The sequence below is a fragment of the Eubalaena glacialis genome, chromosome 2 (genome assembly GCF_028564815.1).
Source record: "Eubalaena glacialis isolate mEubGla1 chromosome 2, mEubGla1.1.hap2.+ XY, whole genome shotgun sequence".
Taxonomy (NCBI): Eukaryota; Metazoa; Chordata; class Mammalia; order Artiodactyla; family Balaenidae; genus Eubalaena; species Eubalaena glacialis.
Genome location: NC_083717.1, coordinates 101,909,328 through 101,928,447, shown reverse-complemented (window position 1 = coordinate 101,928,447; position 19,120 = coordinate 101,909,328). Strand labels below are relative to the sequence as shown.

At 38.7% G+C, this 19,120-nt stretch overlaps 1 protein-coding gene across 1 annotated transcript in view; it reads right to left on the bottom strand.

Moving 5' to 3' along the window:
- The window catches only part of SHC4 (SHC adaptor protein 4), a 132,931-nt gene that overhangs the window by 9,510 nt on the left and 104,301 nt on the right, over positions 1–19,120 (bottom strand). The window contains exons 10-11 of the mRNA XM_061180330.1: positions 14,586–14,765; positions 935–1,188 (exon numbers count right to left, since the gene is read on the bottom strand). Coding sequence (XP_061036313.1) covers positions 935–1,188; positions 14,586–14,765 — 434 coding nt within the window. The remainder of the gene's footprint in view (positions 1–934; positions 1,189–14,585; positions 14,766–19,120) is intronic.

Here is a 19,120-nt window from a genome sequence, read left to right as displayed (position 1 = left end):
TACTTTTTGATACATTCTATCATATATATTCTTATAAATATTTTGCGTCATAAAAGAATGACCACCTCTGCTCTCTTTTGGTTATTATTTGCATGTAATATCTTTTTCCATCCTTTCACTTTCAGCCTATGTGTGTCCTTAAATCTAAAGTGAGCCTCCTATAAATAACATACATATAGTTGGATCTTGTCCATTTAGCTCTCCATCCAGTTATTCTGCGTCTTTTGTTTGGGAAGTTTAATCCATTTACATTTAAAGTAATTATTTATAGAGAAGAACTTACTATTACTATTTTGGTAATTTTTTGTCCAGGATCATTTCTGTCTACAGGTATCCTCTGCTCTAGCCATACCTCTTTTATTTGATTTAATACCATTCTATTGCTCTGTTTGCTCCTGTGATTCCTTCCCTATGCTCCAAATGTCTCCCTTTAAAATTTTTGCCCTCTTTCAAGGTTCCTCTTACATGTCAGACCCTGCAAGAAGCCTTTTCAGTTTGCCTCAACCGGAGCACCCCCTTCTATCCTGAGAAACACCATAATGCTTTGGTTGAACCATTCTTATGTTATTCATCCTTAATTATTTAAGCATCTATCTTATGAAACTATAAGCACCCTGAGAGCAAGGACTCTGTATGTGATACTGATCAACAGTTAACTATGAATCCCTGTACTTCCATGTAGGAGGTATTCATTTAACTCACTGAATTGCACTGAGAAGGGCAGAAAGAGGCTGTCCTCTAAGTGATCCTCTAGGGTGGCTCCCACTCAAACCCCTCCACTAGCCTCTCTTTACCACTTCCTGCTCTAGCTGGAGGGTTCAAGAAAAAGTAAACCCTTAACCTTAAACACTCTTCAGTATCAGGCTTTAGACCTATCATTCAGAGTAACCTGAATCACAAGATCCTGTGAAACTCTAATGGGGGTCAATAATACCTTGCCTTCGGGATCCACCAGGAGAAGATGTTTTGCCTGGCCTCCCTGTAGCCCACTCAGCACATATTGGCCAGGAGATGTTGCACTCTCTCGAACCAAAAAGTCCCCATCCTTTACCAAGAGGCTCTCTGCTGCTTTCCTGCTCAGCTTGCCATGGTAGCAGTCTTCATTCCACAGCTGCTGCTTAATGTGTGGCAAAGAATGTGAGCTGGCAGGCTGGGCCGTGGCACCTGGCTGAACAGTTTCTGGTGCCTCTGAAGTCAAAATACAAAGAGAGACACCACCAAGTTACCTCCTCATCCATCCTTTCGTTCATTCATTCATTCACTCACCAAATATAATTTGAGGACCTACTGTGTGCCAGGCACTCTTTAAATAGTGCTATTTCTGGAACAAATGGGGTTTTTGTTTCTAGAACTTCCAACAGTCTCTAATTTAATGGTAGATCCAAACATTGCCTTTGGCTTCTGTTACCAGGAAAGGCTTGCCAAGGTGCAGGAGTTTTCCTTTCAAATGAGAAATGGAACTGACCCATAAGAACTGCTTTCATAAGTGAAGAGAGAGTCTCTTTATGTCCCATGGGCTGTATGTTAAAGAGAAAGAGGTTTATGCTGTACCTGGACTATAGATAACTTCTAAAACATTCTCAAATGCTTTGAAAATACCTACAGTAACTTTGGGCTATGCCCACTTTTTAATATTTAGCTTTTTCTTTTAAACCAAATTACTAATGTGCTTCAGAGATGCTTCTGTCCATCAGCTTTAAAGCTGTGCTGAAGCTTACAGCATTCCTAGTAAATGACCACTTTGTTGTTTGTGTAATTCCCCTGCCTGGACAAAGCAGAATTGATCAAGTAGAAGAAGCTAATCATCAGGGAGGCATGGCCTGAGGCAAGTCCCCATGGCTCTACAGAATAAATGTTATCCAGAGTTGAGAGCACTGGGGATGAGAAGGTACATCTAGGTAGCCCTTTATAGTATTATTGGTACTCATAGTAATAACAATTATTATGTAGCTCACATTTATTGAGTATGATAGGCACTGCTCAATGCTTTACATGTATTATCCTGTTTGGCTCTCAAAATTAGATGGGAAGGAAATGGATCTTTAAAAAGGTTAAATGACTTACCCAAAGTCACACTGCTAATATGCTGTAGATCTGGGATTTGAAATGAGATCTATCATCAGAGCCCAGGTTCTTAATCACCAAACTCTAAAACTTGGCTTGGATGAGAAAATCGTTTAATTTTCAAAACTGGTCTAGCCACTCTACTTCTGTATAACCCACAAAGGTCCCTAAATAGACAGCAAGGCTATCAGGATGATATACAGCATCTCCAGAAGTAATAACACAAAATTCTTAGGTCTGAATACAGATAAAACTTGTATGTTTGCTTATTTATTTATTTATTTTGGCTGTGCTGCACAGCATGCGTGACCTTAGTTCCCCAGTGAGGGACTGAACCTGTGCCCCCTGCAGTGGAAACACAGAGTCCTAACCACTGGACCACCAGGGAATTCCCAAAAGTTGTATGTTTAATATGGCAAATTTACTAGGAAAATAACCATAGAAATCAGACTTTGTCTTTCTAAATTCAAAGGATCTTTTGCATAGAAACCAGCTTTCTCTTTATAAATGCAAAGGAATGTTTACATGTCCTTACACAAGGGTCTCACAAGTGAGAAATCCTCTTGACTTTAAGTTTTATAACTTACACAAGACAAGTGCCCTGTAGACATAATCCAGTCTCCTACTAATATGTTATAGTTTTGTCACTATTTAAGAACTTCTCTCTGCATATCACAATTTCGATGCAGCATTCATGAATATAACTTTTTGAAAATATCTTCAGTCTGTATGTAATGGCTAAACATATTCTCCTCTACAAACAATCAGGTTCTATCTACGGTTACCAGAAAAAGCCTGAAGAAATGTGTCCAGATTTGATGAATAATATTTGTAGTTGGCCTTAGTGCTGCCTGCTTTTAGGCATAATAGAGAACTTCTGATGAGTAGTTGTGTGTGTGTTTGTGTACGTGAGACAGAAAGTGTTTGTGTGAGTGTGAGGGAGATGCATGCATGTGTGTGTAGGTGCACACATCTTAGTGCATGATGGCTTTTGGTTTATTCTGAGATTGTGGAGCACTCTTGGACAAGGACAAAACAAATGAAAAACAGACATTATATCATCTTGAAAAGAGGCAATAGATCATGGGCCAGCCTGAGGATATGGACATTATTTTCCTAACACAGTTTCCCAAATTAGCACAATTTCAATCATCCAAACACTTGCTGAAAATATAACTTTTCTAAAAGCTGGGAGATTTTCAATCATCCAAACATTTGCTGAAAATATAATTTTTCTAAAAGCAGAATATCTAACATATTTTTTAAACTTTTGCTTTAAGTTTAAAAGTTACACATTTTTATTTAAATCTGGTAAACACAGAAAAACAAAGAAAATTAATCACTTTTCATCCTATCACCAAATACAATCACTCTTTAACATTGTGGTGCATTGTCTAGTATAGACTCCTCTTCCTACATAAAGTTGACTTTGAAAAATATAATCATAATTTAAATATAGTTATTTATATATAATTTCCATATACTATTTAATGAATTATTAACTTGATATAATTATATTTTCTCAGAAGTACTGACAGTTAAGGAAGCAACAAGGAAGCTTGCTTAAATCACTCTGGATTGAATTGAGATCAAAAAAGAAAAAAGTGACAGGAATCATGGAAGAAAATAATCATGTCATCTTGGAGTTCCCATTAGCAACTAAAGACATATTGTCACAACCAGGAATTCGGGAAAACATAAGATATATATGAATATCCACACCCATATGTATCTGGTGAGTAAAACCTTTGAAACGGGGGAATATGGTTTAAGGAAGAGAAAAAAATCTAACATCTAAAATCTAGATTAAACAATTGCAAGTAATTCCAATGAGAAAGAAAGAATGAGACATTTAAAGAAACCAATGTGAACTGTGAAGACAGCATACTGATGCATTCAATTTTTTTTAAAGCACATGTAAATGGATTTTTTTTTTGACAGTATTGATCATTATACTAGCAAAGGACAGGGAAAAATTAGATGTCCATCAATAAGCGACTGGTTATACAAATTATGATTCACTCATACAACAGAATACTATAAAACAATTGAAAATAACAAAGGTTTATGCATCCAATGTAGGAGCACCTAAATATATAAAGCAAATATTAACAGACCTGAAGGGAGAAATCAACAGCAATACAATTAGAGTATGAGACTTTAATATCCCACTTTCAAAAATAGATAGATCATTCACACAGAAAATCATAAGGAACACTGGACTTAAATTACACATTAGATCAGATTGACTTAACAGACATTTATAGAACATTCCATCCAAAAGCAAAAGAATACACATTCTTCTCAAGCACACATGGGACACTCTCCAGGATAGATCATATGTTAGGTCACAAAACAAGTCTTAATAAATTTAAGGATATGGAAATCATATCAAGCATCTTTTCCAACCAAAGTGGTATGAAACTAGAAATCAATTACAAGAAGAAAATTGGAAAATTCACAAATACATGGAGATTAGAAAACATGCTACTGAACAACCAATGGGTCAAAGAAGAAATCAAAAGAGAAGTCAGAATATAACTTGAGTCAAATAATTTAATTGAAAATTAAAATATTTTGAGACAAATGAAAACTATGCACCAAAACTTACGGGATGCAGCAAAGACAGTTCTAAGAGTCAAGTTTTTAGCAATTAACACCTCCATAAGAAAAAGGAAAGATTGCAAATAAACAACCTAACTTTACACCTCAAGGAGCTATAAAATGAAAAACAAACTAAGCCCAAATTTAATAGAAGGAAAGAAAAAAACAAAGATCAGAGCAGGAATAAATGAAATAGTAAAAATACTATAGAAAAGAAACTAAGCTGGTTTTTTAAAAGATAAACAAAATAAGCAAACCTTTAGCTAGACTGACCAAGAACAAAGAGAGAGGACTCAAATAAGTAAAATCAGAAAAGAAAAAGGAGACATTACAAATGATACCACACAAATACAAAGGATTATAAGAGACTACTCTGAACAATTTTATGCCAACAAATAGGATAACTTAGAAAAAATGGATAGATTTAGATTCCTAAAAACATACAACCTACTAAGACTGAATCATGAAGAAATAGAAAATCTGAACAGACGAATTACTAGTAAGAAGATTGAACAGCTAATCAAAAACCTTCCAACAAAAAAAAAGTCCATGACCAGATGGCTTCATTAGGGAATTCTATCAAACATTTAAAGAGTAATTAATATCAATTCTTCTCAATCCCATCCAAAAAATAGGAGGGAACATTTCCAAACACATTTTACAAGCCCAGCATTACACTACTACCAAAACCAAACAAGGATACCACAAGAACAGAAAATTACAGGCCAGTATCACATGTGAACATAGATGCAAGAATCCTCAACAAAATATTAACAAACCAAATTCAACAATACATTAAAAGCATCAAGTGGGATTTATTCCAGGTATGAAAGATCAGGAACAAGACAAGGATGCCCATTCTCACCACTTTTATTCAACATAGTATTGGAAGTCCTAGCCAGAGCAATTAGGCAAGAAAAATAAATAAAAGACATCCAAATCAGAAAGGAAGAAGTAAAACTGTCCTATTTGCAGGTGACATTCTATATAGAAAACCTTAAAACTCCACCAAAAAAAAAAAAGAAACTGTTAGAACTAATAAACAAAGTCAGTAAAGTTGCAGGATACAAAATTAATACACAAAAATTACTTGCATTTCTATACCCTAATAAACTATCAGAGAAATTAGGAAAACAATCCCATTTATGATAACTTCAAAAAGAAAAAGATACTTAAGAATAAACTTAACCAAGGAAGTGAAAGATCTATACACTGAAAACTATAAGACATTGATGAAAGAAACTGAAGAAGACACAAACAAATGGAAAGAAATTCTGTGTTCATGGATTAGAATAATTAACATTTTTTAAATGTCCATACTACCCAAAGCAATCTATAGATTCAATACAATTCTTATCAAAATTTCAATGGCATTTTTCACAGAAAAAGAACAAACAATCCTAAAATTTGTGTGGAACAACAAAAAATCTCAAATAGCCAAAGCAATCTTGAGAAAGATGGATAAAGCTGAAGGCATGGTGTGTCCTGATTTCAAACTATATTACAAAGCTATAGTAATCAAAGCAGTATGGTATTGGCATAAAAACAGACACATAGATCAACAGAACAAAATAGAGAACCAAGAAATAAATCCATACATATAGGGTCAATTAATTTACAACAAAGGAGCCAAGAACAGACAATGGGGACAGGACAGTCTCTCCAATAAATGGTGCTGGGAAAACTGGACAGCCACATGTAAAAGAATGAAACTGGATGCCTATCTTGCATCATACACAAAAATCAACTCAAAATGGACTAAAGACTTGAACATAAGACCTGAAATCATAAAAGTCCTAGAAGAAAACAGGGGGTAAGCTCCTTGACATCAGTCTTGGCAATGGTTTTTTGGATTTGACACCAAAAGCAAAGGCAACGAAAGCAAAAACAAGCAAGCTGGGACTACATCAAACCAAAAGTTTGCACAGCAAAGGAAACCATCAACAAAAGGAAAAGGCAACCTACAGAATGGGAAAAAATATTTGCAAATCATTTATCTGATAAGGGGTTAATATCCAAAATACATAAAGAACACATACAACTCAATAGCAAAAAAAAAATCCAATTAAAAAATGGGCAGAGGAACTGAATAGACATCTTTCCAAAGAAGACACACAAATGGCCAACAGGTATATGAAAAGATGCTCAATATCACTAATCATCAAGAAAATGTAAATCAAACCACATGAAATATCACCTCACACTTGTTAGAATGGCTATCATCAAAAAGACAAGAGGTTAAGTGTTGGTGAGAAAAGAGAACGCTTGTGCACTATTGGTGAGGATGTAAATTGGTGCAGCCATATGGAAAACAGTATGAAGGTTCTTCAAACATTTTTTAAAAAAACTGCCATATGATCCAGCAATTCCACTTCTGGGTATATATCTGAAGGAAATGAAATCACTATCTCGAAAAGATATCCACATCCCCATGTGCACTGCAGCATTATTTCTGATAGCCAAGACATGGAAACAATCTAAGTATCTACTGGCAGATGAACAGATGATATAAATACACAGTGGAATATGATTAAGCCATAAAAAAGAAGGAAGTCCTGCCAACTGCAACAAGGATAGACCTTGAAGGCATTATGCTAAATGAAGTAAGTCAGACAGAGAAAGATAGACACTGTGTGATCTCATTTATATGTGGAATCCAAAAAAACAGAACTCATAGAAACAGAAAACAGATGGGTGATTGCCAGAGACAGAGAGTGAGGGATGGGGGAAATGCTAAAAAGGTACAATCTTCTAGTTATAAGATAAATAAGTTCTAGGGATGTAATGTACAACACGGCAACTATAGTTAACAATTCTGTATTGCATATTTGAAAGTTGCTAAGAGAGTAGATCTTAAAAGTTCTCATCACAAAGAAAAAAAAACTGTAACTATGTGAGATGATGGATGTTAACTAAACTTAGCGTAGTAATTGTTTTGCAATCTATATATATATCAAGTCAGTATGTTGCATATCTTAAACTAATACAATGTTATATGTCAAATTTTATCTCAATAAAACTGGAAAAAAAGAAAACTACAAAATATTATGTGCTACTTTGGACAAATCTCTAAAATAGAAGAATGAAAAAGAACAAGTACAGAAGGGGATACTCCATTTATTTTTAAAGAAGAATGATTAGATAGATAGATCATTAGATCTATCGGTAGACAGACAGAGGTACATAAGTAGATAGCTAAATATTTAACCATGCATTAACATTTTGGAAGTAATCAGAAGGAACTCTTAATATCTTAGGGAACTGTATATGGTGTTAAGCCTTGGGAAGGTACATATTTTAAAATAGCATTATTTATTATTTCGATTTCTTCTATGAATATTTGTATTACTTTTGAATTAAAAACACTGTTTATAGAATAAAAAATGTATACAAGAGTCAAGATAGCCACCTAACTAAAGGTAAAATCAGAAGAGGGATATACTTTTGTGAGAAAAGTGTCAGGGTTGGGGGACAATCCTCGGTTTTCTGTTGTGGGAAGAAGAGCCTACCCTTTTCTCCCCACGTGTTATAAGACTCCATCTCTGATTCTGGAGGACCATAAGCAGTCTCTTTATGCAAGCAGTTATATTTTATAAAATTGCCAGAACACTGAATTAGTGAAAACTGAACCACTGCCCCTAGGACAAATGCAGGGTTAGGTTCTACGAAGCTTCAGGTCACAATATTTTCATCAATCAATCAATCATTACATAACCTTGTTTTATGTGTGTTTTGGTTTAAAGACACCTTATTTAGTATATATTGTTGATTTAATGACACTAAACTCATGGCCAACAGCACTGTAACTCACGCCTGAACTCAGCTTATCTAATACACATATTTTCTCTGTAAGGCACATCACAGCCTTCTTGTACTTAGGAACACTAGACAGCACTTCAGCACTACACTTGGGGGTCATTTTAAACAGCAAGGTCATCAAGAGATAGCACAAAAATGTGGGAAATGTGGCACTAAGTAGACCACAAAAGTTCACTTGTCTACAGTATGAGCTGAAACAAGAAAGCAGAGTGTCGCCTTGTTTGACCTCAGCTGGGAATGTGCACATTGAGTGACACAAAATTTTTGTTGCTTTGCACATATCCACAAATGACCACAAACATGCCATGAGTACTGATTCTGGGATTACAAATAAATCTTAGCAAGTAAGCAAATTCTCAAATATGGAACCCACAAATTATGAGAATCAACTGTATATTATTTATCAGTATGGATTACTGGGTGTGTGAAAACTATAAAATAGAAATTTATCACGTTACTGAGGGGAAAAATACATTCACCTCTATAAAGTGTCTAAAAAGTTGGTAAAATAAGATGTTCACATAAAATGTTAAGCATAAGTGAAAGATCGAGGTGGTACTAAGAAAAAAAATTAATCTGTAATACAAAGGAAAAATTACATGTCTATTAAGATATATTACAAAGCCACAGTAATTCATATATAGTAATTAATATACTGGTATACAACAAGCAAGTGGGCCAATATAAAAAGCAGAATAAAGGCCCAGAAACAGATTCACATATGTAGAAGGAATCCAGTAAAATGTAGAGTGGCACTAGAGAAAGAGGACATTATTTAGTCCATGTTGTTTGGAAAATTAGTTAGACCCCCCTACCTCATAGAAAATATAAAGTTCAAGTGAAATAAATATTTTATTTGGAAATAAAATTATAAAGGCAATAGAAGAAAATGTAGTACAAGCTAGATAAAGAGGAGGAAATTTAATCCAAAGAGAGTAGAAGGAAGACATAATAAAGATAAAAAATGGAAGTCAATGAAACAGAAAACAAAAAAAATAGAAAAATATTAAAACAAAACCTGGGTCCTTTGGAAAGAGCAATTAAATTAATAAATCTCAAAGAACAGTGATCAAGGAAATAAAAACACAGAAATTACAAATAACAGGAAAGAGAGAAGGCATCCTTCATGCAATAAAAGGACAGTGAAGGAATATTATGGGAAATTTCACATAGAACTGACTCTAAATGGACAGAGTGAAATCCTACTAAGTTTTTTTTTTTGTTTTTTTTTTAAATAAATTTATTTATTTATTTTTATTTTTGGCTGTGTTGGGTCTTCATTTCTGTGCGAGGGCTTTCTCTAGCTGCAGCGAGCGGGGGCCACTCTTCATTGCGGTGCGCGGGCCTCTCACTGTCGTGGCCTCTCTTATTGGGGAGCACAGGCTCCAGACGCGCAGGCTCAGTAGTTGTGGCTCACGGGCCCAGTTGCTCCGCGGCATGTGGGATCTTCCCAGACCAGGGCTCGAACCCATGTCCCCTGCACTGGCAGGCAGATTCTCAACCACTGCACCAGCAGGGAAGCCCTCCTACTAAGTTTTTAAGGAAGATACATTGCCAAAGAAATGACAATCCCTTCTTGTCTACGGCTTTTTGGCCTCTAAAGCAAACTCCAATCTCTCAAACCCACATCAACAGGAAATAAGCTGTACAAGTGGTGAAGCCCCAAGAAAGGCACTTTCTCCAACATCTACTTTAGATGGACATACGAAGGATAATAGCAGGAACAACCCAGATAACAATGGACAAGGAGATTCCTCCCATAACACTGAACCAGAGACCAAGCAAATCACTTTCTCCACTTCCAGCTCAGGAAGTCTTCACAGTTACTGCCTGGCAGGATTTGGTAATCACTATGGACCAATGACCACTGTGTGTTTTGCCTGCTTCACTTTTGTGAATGTGGGTTTTTATTGAGGCTATCTTATACCTCTTGACCACTAATTTTGGGTGTGGAAGAGGGTAGACAACTTGGCAAATAGTAAGGATCCCCATCCAATCTTGATTGAGAGGACTTCATATTACCCGGATGTCACAGACTTTAGGCTGGATGCTGTAACTGTTTGGGGTATTTGTAAGGTCTCCCTTTGGGAGAAGGCAAATATGTTCTAAGTGAAAAGAAGAGCTCATGCATATTTGAGTGGCAGAAAGGTATGCAGTGGCAGGGACAGTTAATTGTGTGCCAATATCTATTCTCCCTTTCATTACATTATGGAATTCCTAATTTTTAGCTGGGCACATGGTCACCCAGCTAGAGTAACGTGAAGCTAGGTATGGCCCCATATCTAAGTTTTGCCAATGGCAGGTAAGAACAAATGATGTCTGCCACTTCTGGGTCATGTCCTTTAAAGGAACGTGTGTGCACTCCGCGTGCCTTTCTTACTTCCCACTGGCTGAATACAGATGTGATGGTGAGAGCTCAAGCTCTTAGACTAAAGATAGAAGACCTTAGACCAAATTGAAGCTCTTAGACCAGAGATGGAAGCCAAGTGTCACAATGGCAAAGCTGTCCCACCAGTCCTATACCATCCATCTTTGGGCTATTAGGTAAAATAAATAAACTTCAGTCCTTTTTATACTATGGGATTTAGGGGGGTTTCTTTGTTATGGAAGCTAAGACTGAAACTAATAATAAATCAATACAAAAATTAGTTTCAGTACTAATGGTTTCCTTCTGCCATGTTTGATCAGACTAAAGATTGTTTTAGAGCTTTTCCTATGTTGGCAGTGTGACAGGATGAATTGAGGAGCCCTGAAGGCATACTTGAGATATATTAGGTTCATGTCTCTGGATTTGTTTTTGTTTTGTTTTACTGAACTAATTAGTAACTAATCTGGGTAAGGGAGGCTAAGTATGCCTAAAGAAGATGAAGAGGATTTTTGCAGGAGGAAGGAAAGAAACAGGAGGAAACATTAGGGGGGAAACGTTAAAAAGTGTATTTAAGACATTCTGCAGAACGTTATGTATAAAGTTATCCCTACTCCATCTTACTAGATTTTCTTAAATCAACATTATTTATACTTTTGGAGTTGGAGTTAATTTTTTTTGGAGGGAGCAATGATACACTGAAATTAACCTCAAAGGAGTAGCAAGAAGTCCAGGAGGGCTATGGTACATTAAATCCAAAATGGAAATAAAGAGTGAGAGAGAACCAGAGGCCTAAATTATTAAACATATTGCCACCAAGGCAGGGAGAGGGAAAAAGCATGAAAAAAGAAAGAGGCTAGAATCAATGAAGACACATTTTGACATTACAGTTTTAGACAGAACAAGCCTTATTTACTTTCAACTAATGACAGGAATGTTATTATGGATTAGTTTTGCCTTTCATATTATTGAATTGTCTATGACAAGAGGCAAAGTTTCTTTGCTTGAGTTATAACGATTTTTTTTCAATTTATTTATTTTATTTATTTATTTTTGGCTGCATTGGGTCTCTGTTGCTGTGCGCGGGCTTTCTCTAGTTGCGGCGACCGGGGGCCACTCTTCATTGCGGTGCGCAGCCTTCTCATTGCGGTGGCTTCTCTTGCTGCGGAGCATGGGCTCTAGGCGCGTGGGCTTCAGTAGCTGTGGCTCGCAGGCTCAATAGTTGTGGTGCACGGGCTTAGTTGCTCCACAGCACGTGGGATCTTCCCAGACCAGGGCACAAACCCGTGTCCCCTGCATTGGCAGGCAGATTCTCAACCACTGCGCCACCAGGGAAGTTCCATAACGATTTTTAACACTGAAGATTTGCTTATAAAGGAACTGGAGTTGTAAGTCAAGGAATGTCCCAGATTACATAATTTGGGCCACCCACTAAATGTATTTTCTAATAAAATATTGTTGCTTTGAAAAGTCCATGAAATGGAAGCTACTGAGTGTATGCTCTTATAAAGTTATTTCCAAAAACTGAGGTCCAAGGCGGGCGGGGTGGGGGGGATAAATTGGAAGATTGGGATTGACACATACACACCACTATATATAAAACAGATAACTAATAAGGACCTACTGTATAGCACAGGGAACTCTACTCAATTCTCTGCAATGGCCTATATGGGAAAAGAATCTAGAAAGAGTGGATATATGTATATGTATAACAGATCCACTTTGCTGTACACCTGAAACTAACACAACACTGTAAATCAACTATACCCCAATAAAAATTAAAAAAAGAAAACTATATTTGAATAAATACAATTATTTATCCTAAAAAACAAAAAACAAACAAACAAAAAAAACCCCTGGGGTTCAGAAACGTTTTTTCAAAACACTGTCCCTCTAACATATATTACCTTATCCACACAGGCTACTCTACATTAAAGAGTTAAATTCACTGCAGAAATCTGAATTCATTGCATATCCCATCATCCATGGCACAAGATGCTCTCTGTGGTGGACATGGAGATGCACTACCCAGATCCCACTTCAAGGAAGGACCAAGTACCACAGGTGTTTTACTGCGGCTGGCCTCCAGCTGACCACCCCTTCAGGGTCTGCCTCAGCTGCAGAGAGCTGCTTGCCCAATGGCTTGCCCGCCTTCATGGCCCACATCCAAAGACTGAGATAAGTGGGGCTAAAAGGCCCTGCCCTTGGGCCCAATGTGGGGCAACTCTGACGGGCCCCCACATGCTCTCTGTAGGGTTGGCTGAGGCTCTGTCAGGCCGGTATGGCTGCTCCACCTCTCCCTCTGCCCAAGCCTGCTTTCTTCCCCTCCCTTCCTGGTACTGATCCCAATAAAGACCCTGCATGCCCAGCTCCAACTCAGAGTCTGCTTCTAGAGAACCCAACTGGGTTGTTTGGTTGCCAAGAGTCATCTTGGAAAGCTTGCAGGAAGATGGCCTACTTGCCACCTGGCTGGTAATGAAAACCTTTGTCTCAGTCTAGAGAGTTAAGGTGGTCAAGTGAAGCTCAGCCTCAGCAAAATCTCCTTCCAAACTTTACTGTCACTGCAGCCACACTAGCTGGAAAGTCACCCTTGGCAGTCTAGAGTGACCTCCTGGGCTAGTGAAGGGACTTTCTCAGCGACTGATTCTCTATCTTTGGAGTGAGCCAAATTTGACACCAATCTCTGAACCCAACAAGCTTCAGTACTTTATGAAAAGCATTTTTTAATTTATTTTTTAGTTGATTGTAGGCTTTTGGCTTGTTTCGCTTTTATTTATTTATGTTCCTGTTTATGGACTTACGCCTGGAAGCAATCTGGCAGGAAAATGATGTTTGTCTTATTGTATTTTACTCACAGTACCTCGTTGAAGAAAGAAGTCACCTTATTTTAGTGCTACATAGATGACTTACTAAGGGGTTTTGAAATGAATAAAATTAACACCATCACTAAACAGAGTTGAAACAGTGGCCATTGTTCCCCATGCAAACAAACAAATTCAAAATTATTTCCTGGCTTTGACAGCCCTTCCTTCAGCAAAAGCACACAGCAGAAAGCAAAAGTTGGGAGTCAATTTAAAGTGTTTGAAAAGATTATTCAAAATCAAAGTTCCAAAACCTTGAAATCCATAACATCGCCACAAAGTTCTAACTTGTATTAATTGTGGTGAGGGATTGAGATAAGAAAGAATACTTTTAACTCTCTGAAAAATGAGGCCAAGGAAATAGCGTTCTTTAAAATGAGAGACAGTATAGTGAGTTGAACAGCGGCCCCCAAAAGATATGCTCAAGTCCTGATCCCTGGTACCTGCAAATGTGACACAATTTGGAAAAAGGGTCTTCGCAAATGTAATTAAGTAAAGGATCACGAGATGAGATCTTCCTGGATTTTGGGCCTACCTATAAGAGAAAGCGGTTGTCCTATAAGAGAAAGAAGAGGGAGATTTGAGACACAGGGGTAAGGCCATGTGAAGACTAGGGCAGAGACTGGAGTGACATGTCTACAAGCTAAGGAACACCAAGAATTGCTGGCAGCCACCAGAAGCTAGGAGGGTAACATGAAACCAGTTCTCCTCCAGAGCTGCCAGAAGGAGCCAACCCTGCTGCCATCTTGATTTAGGACTTCTGGCCTCCATAACTGTGGGAGAATGCATTTCTCTTGTTTTAAGACACCCAGTTTGTGGTAACTTGTTACAGCAGCACAGGAAACTAATACAGGCAATGAGCAGCCACTTACTTTCACGGTACCACGGGCTCCCCAGTGGGTGAGCTGGACTTTGATTTCCGGCAGAGCCCAGCGTGCTTTGAAGAGTCTGCGTATTGATGTAGCAGGGGTCGTCGAAGAGATCCACACGGCATGCGGGCTTCATCAATGACGTGTCTCGTTGGGACTGTATCCCTCTCTCGTGTGCATTACCTGTAGTGAGTAAAGATCAATGTATGGTGTTTTTGCTTTGTAAACAAGAAATAAAATCACGTTTGAGTCCAGAATTGACAGGAAGGGAAAAGCCATGCCCATCCCATGCAAGGATTGAATACTGACTTTGAGATTTGACCTGTAAAAACAAAATAAGCACCAGTCTTTGAGGGAAAGCACCCTCTTTTGGCCTCCCTGCCCCTCCCTGCCCGTCCATCAGCTGACCCTTCGCTTCAACAGCAGACAGCAGACAAACCAGGAAGATGTGAAAGAGGAAACAGCCAGGGGAGGAAGGGAGCTGACCGGCCAGCAAACAGCACAAACCCGTACACGACACCGCTCAGAGCTGCAGCCCAGGAACCAAGAAAACCACACATGCCATGTGGAACTTGAGTATCTACTAGTTATTGAAACTGCTTTTCAAAAAACTCATTACTTAATTTTAAATGATTAAGAGTGGGAAGTCTGTCTTCCCTCTGTTGTCAAAGTTTTGTTTCGCCAAGCACAGCCCTGCACCAGCTGCTGATGTTCATTCTGTCATCTAATGGCAAGAACTCACCCCTCAGGTTACGTCCTCTGTCCCCTTACTCTGCCTTCTCCCCTCCATTCCATTCCATACATGTGGCCAAAATGATCTTTTTACAACTGAAAATCCGATCCTACCTCTCAGAGGTTTAAAAACACTTTCACTGCTTCCCACTGCTCTTGGGATACAACTCAAGCTCTTCAACAAGCCCCAGGCCCTGCTCCCGGGCACCCAGCTTCCACTGCAACCCTGTCCTCCCCAGTCTCTGCCCGTTGCTCACATCGGCCTTCTTGCACTAGAATCCCCACCGTAAGGCCATCTTCTCTGATCGGCATGCCCTTCCCTCCCCTTCTCCATCACCCTCATCCTTAGGTGAGGTCAGTTTTAAACATCTCTTTCTCAAGAGAGCCTTCCCTGACTTTCTCAGACTAGACTATGTCTCTCTGCTTCCCTCTGAAGCCCATATCACAAGAGTACTTAATTCTATTATGTTATTATGTTTCTTAATATCTGTACTGCATCTAGATTACATGTTCTAAGAAGACACAGATCCTGTCTTGTTGACAGCTGCAGCCCCTGTCTCTAGCATATGCCTGGCACACATTATCACATCAACAAATAGTTACTGCATGAATGGATAACAGCACCCTGTTTCACTACCTGATGGCATGAAGTACTTTGTACCATTCAACTGGTCCTGTCCTGAGAATGCCAGGACAGAATGTTTTTGTTTTTCTGTTTACACAAGTACATTTATAGTTTTGGCCATACATATACAAGATCCCCGTGAGGCTGCACCTAAAGCAGTGACATTGTTATTTCATCGTCTCACCGTAAAACATCAGTCCTTCCAGTCAATTAAACCCCTTCAAAGGACCAACTTCACACTGGATTTCACATCATAGTGAATAAGTGCTATGATTCATATAACACAAGTATGGAAACCTCAGAATACACCGAATAGGGGGAGCCCAGTCAAGACTACGGTCCTCCTACCTGCCCCTCCTTCGCCCCTCTCGGTCCACTCCTTCCTGTCACGCTGTCCCATGTCATAATCCGTACGTGGAATATTCTGAGGGAAGAGTGGGATTTGACAGAGGAAGGGGCAATAGGGCCCCTCGTTCCTTTGTTGCTTTTGGCAACATAGGACAGTTTCCACTGACTTGGTTAAGTGGATTTATGAAATATGTTATCCAGTTTAAACTAAACTTACTTTCACAAATGGACAAGTGGCTAAAAGATCATTACAAAAAAAAATCAAGGATTGAAGATCATTCTTTTACTGAGTACAAGCTCCTTCTTAGCTACACTATGAGCTTATGAACAAGAATAATTAGATCAGAACTTTGGCCTCCTAACAGTTGAAATTATCAAGATTGAAATGTGGATTTATGTCTATTTTCTTTATCAATAATGCCCTAAATGTTATCAGACCTTGAGACATTACCTAATGATAGTATTCAGCCACTATAATTAGCAAGACAATTTTTAAAAACGTCTATCATTAACTCTAACTGAAATTTTCTATTTCTGTGTGTGTTTTATAATACATGCATAATATATTAGCACAGTGTAGAGAACTGATGCGTGATTGAATTAATATTTATTTAGGAGTGCCTGCTCATAAAAATTTATGGAAAGTGGAATATGATGAACAGTATTTGTAAGAAGTCTGCATCTAAATTAACATGGACCTGGGTTCCACAGATCCCTGTGGTATCTCTTACTATTTGTGTGGCCAGGGGCAAGTTACTTAACCTCTCTGTCAGTTTTCATACCTGTAAAATGGGGATGCCGAGCTTAAAATACATTGTGAGGATTAAATGAAAGAATGTGGGTAAGCCCCTCACTGAGCATAGTGCCTGCCTTGCAGCAGGTGTTCTTCTCACTGCTCAGTTGTGTGTCTACTGGGCCTCTGCACATGACACTTATCTCTTGCTGTAATATCCTTCCCATCCATTTCTTGACCTAACTCCTATTTGTCCTTTAAGATTCTCCTCTGAATCCCCCTCCTTCAGGAAGCTTTCCACTGAGTCCTCCCTCCTCCCCCGCCCCCCACCCCAGGCTGGGTAAGGTGCCACTCCATAATCAACTGTAGGTCTCTGTTTACTTCTCTGTCTTTCCCTTGAGACCGAAAATTCCTTGAGTCCTGAGGAGAGACTAGAACCCATTTATCTGAGTATCTTCTTCATCTTCCATGCCTGGTATGAAGCAGGTGCTCAAAAGAAAAATGTCAGCTGAATGAACAGATGACTGAATGTCTACCCGGTTTTCCTTTCTTAGCAAATGTGACCCCACCACACTCTCAAGACCCCAAGTCAACCCTTAGCACAGGGTGCTGACTCATCTGCCCCTCACAGAGCACTCACATGAGCTGACGACATCAAGTTCACCATCCCACAGGGTTACACAAAAGCATCAATGTCTATACAGTCTCTCTTAAAAACTACCACTCCTTTTTCTCAAATGCACCATTATATCTAAGTCAGCAAAGTTGTCTTAAATTTAAAAAAACAAACAAACAAACTCACCCCATGCCAAAATTTAAAATCTTTCTAGAATAAAGTGTGTGGTTATTCAGAGCTTAACTACACATGCCAGCCATCATGCATTCCAAAACTTCTTTGTGCGAAGTATTACTCTGAGAAACTACCCAACCTGCTTAAGAGAGGATTTGTGACAGAAAATAAATACATACACAGTGTATATACTGGAGGTACCAAAGTTTTTAAGTGCTAGCCCTTAGGGTCTATAGGAATTTAACATCTTTTGGATTAAAAATATCAACATTTTCATTTTAACTTGAAGGTTGGGGAAACAGTATGCTATTTTGCTAATTATTTTTTTCCACAAGGGAATTTATTATTAAGGACAGGGATCTTTTACACATCTGGCAATAAATATAATTAACTCCTTCAACAGGAAGCCTATTGCAGTACTTATTATACACCAGAATTCAAATTTTAAGTCAATATTTGAATAAATAAATGTCTTTGAATTAAAAAGCCAAAACTTGCTGAAAATATTTGTATAGGTGTCTCTCAAATGCTTATGTGTGAATCTCTGGGAAAAGCCATAAAAACTGTCTATTTGCTATTTTGGCAACTGCTATTAATTTGGTGACTGGTCATAAATTTCTGATCTTATTTATTTATTTATTTGGCTTCATCGGGTCTTAGCTGCGGCACGCAGGATCTTTGTTGCAGCATGCAGGATCTTGTGGCACGTGGGCTTCTCTAGTTGCAGCACACGGGCTTCTCTAGTTGCGGCATGCAGGCTTTTCTCTAGTTGTGGTGTGCGGGCTCAGTAGTTGTGGCACGTGGGCTCAGTAGTTGCAGCACGCAGGCTTAGTTGCCCCATGGCATGTGGCATCTTAGTTCCCCAACCAGGGATCAAGCCCATGTCCCCTGCATTGGGAGGTGGATTCTTAACCACTGGGCCACCAGGGAAGCCCTCAGATCACTTTTAAACACATACCCAAGTAGTCATAGGCAGGCCCCAAGATAGGAACCCCTGACTTCTGGGTGTCTGTGGATGAAAAGACACTGAGTTAGGAAAGTCCTTCGTGCCACAGCAGGAGGGACTTATACTTGTCACAGCCCCTGGAGCAGGGGTTGAGTCCTTCGATCCCTCTATGCGCTGAGTGGCTGAGGTCTGGGGAAATGGCTTCCTAGCACTCTGGTTCCCACTGGAAGTTAGAACCTGCTTTTCTAAGAAAACAATGCTGTGGCTCAGTGATTTTCAGGGGAAGAGGATATCCAGCTGGAGGGTTTTTTCCAAACTATAAACACCATCTCTCGCCTCCCCAAGATTCTGAAAGGTTCCCAGC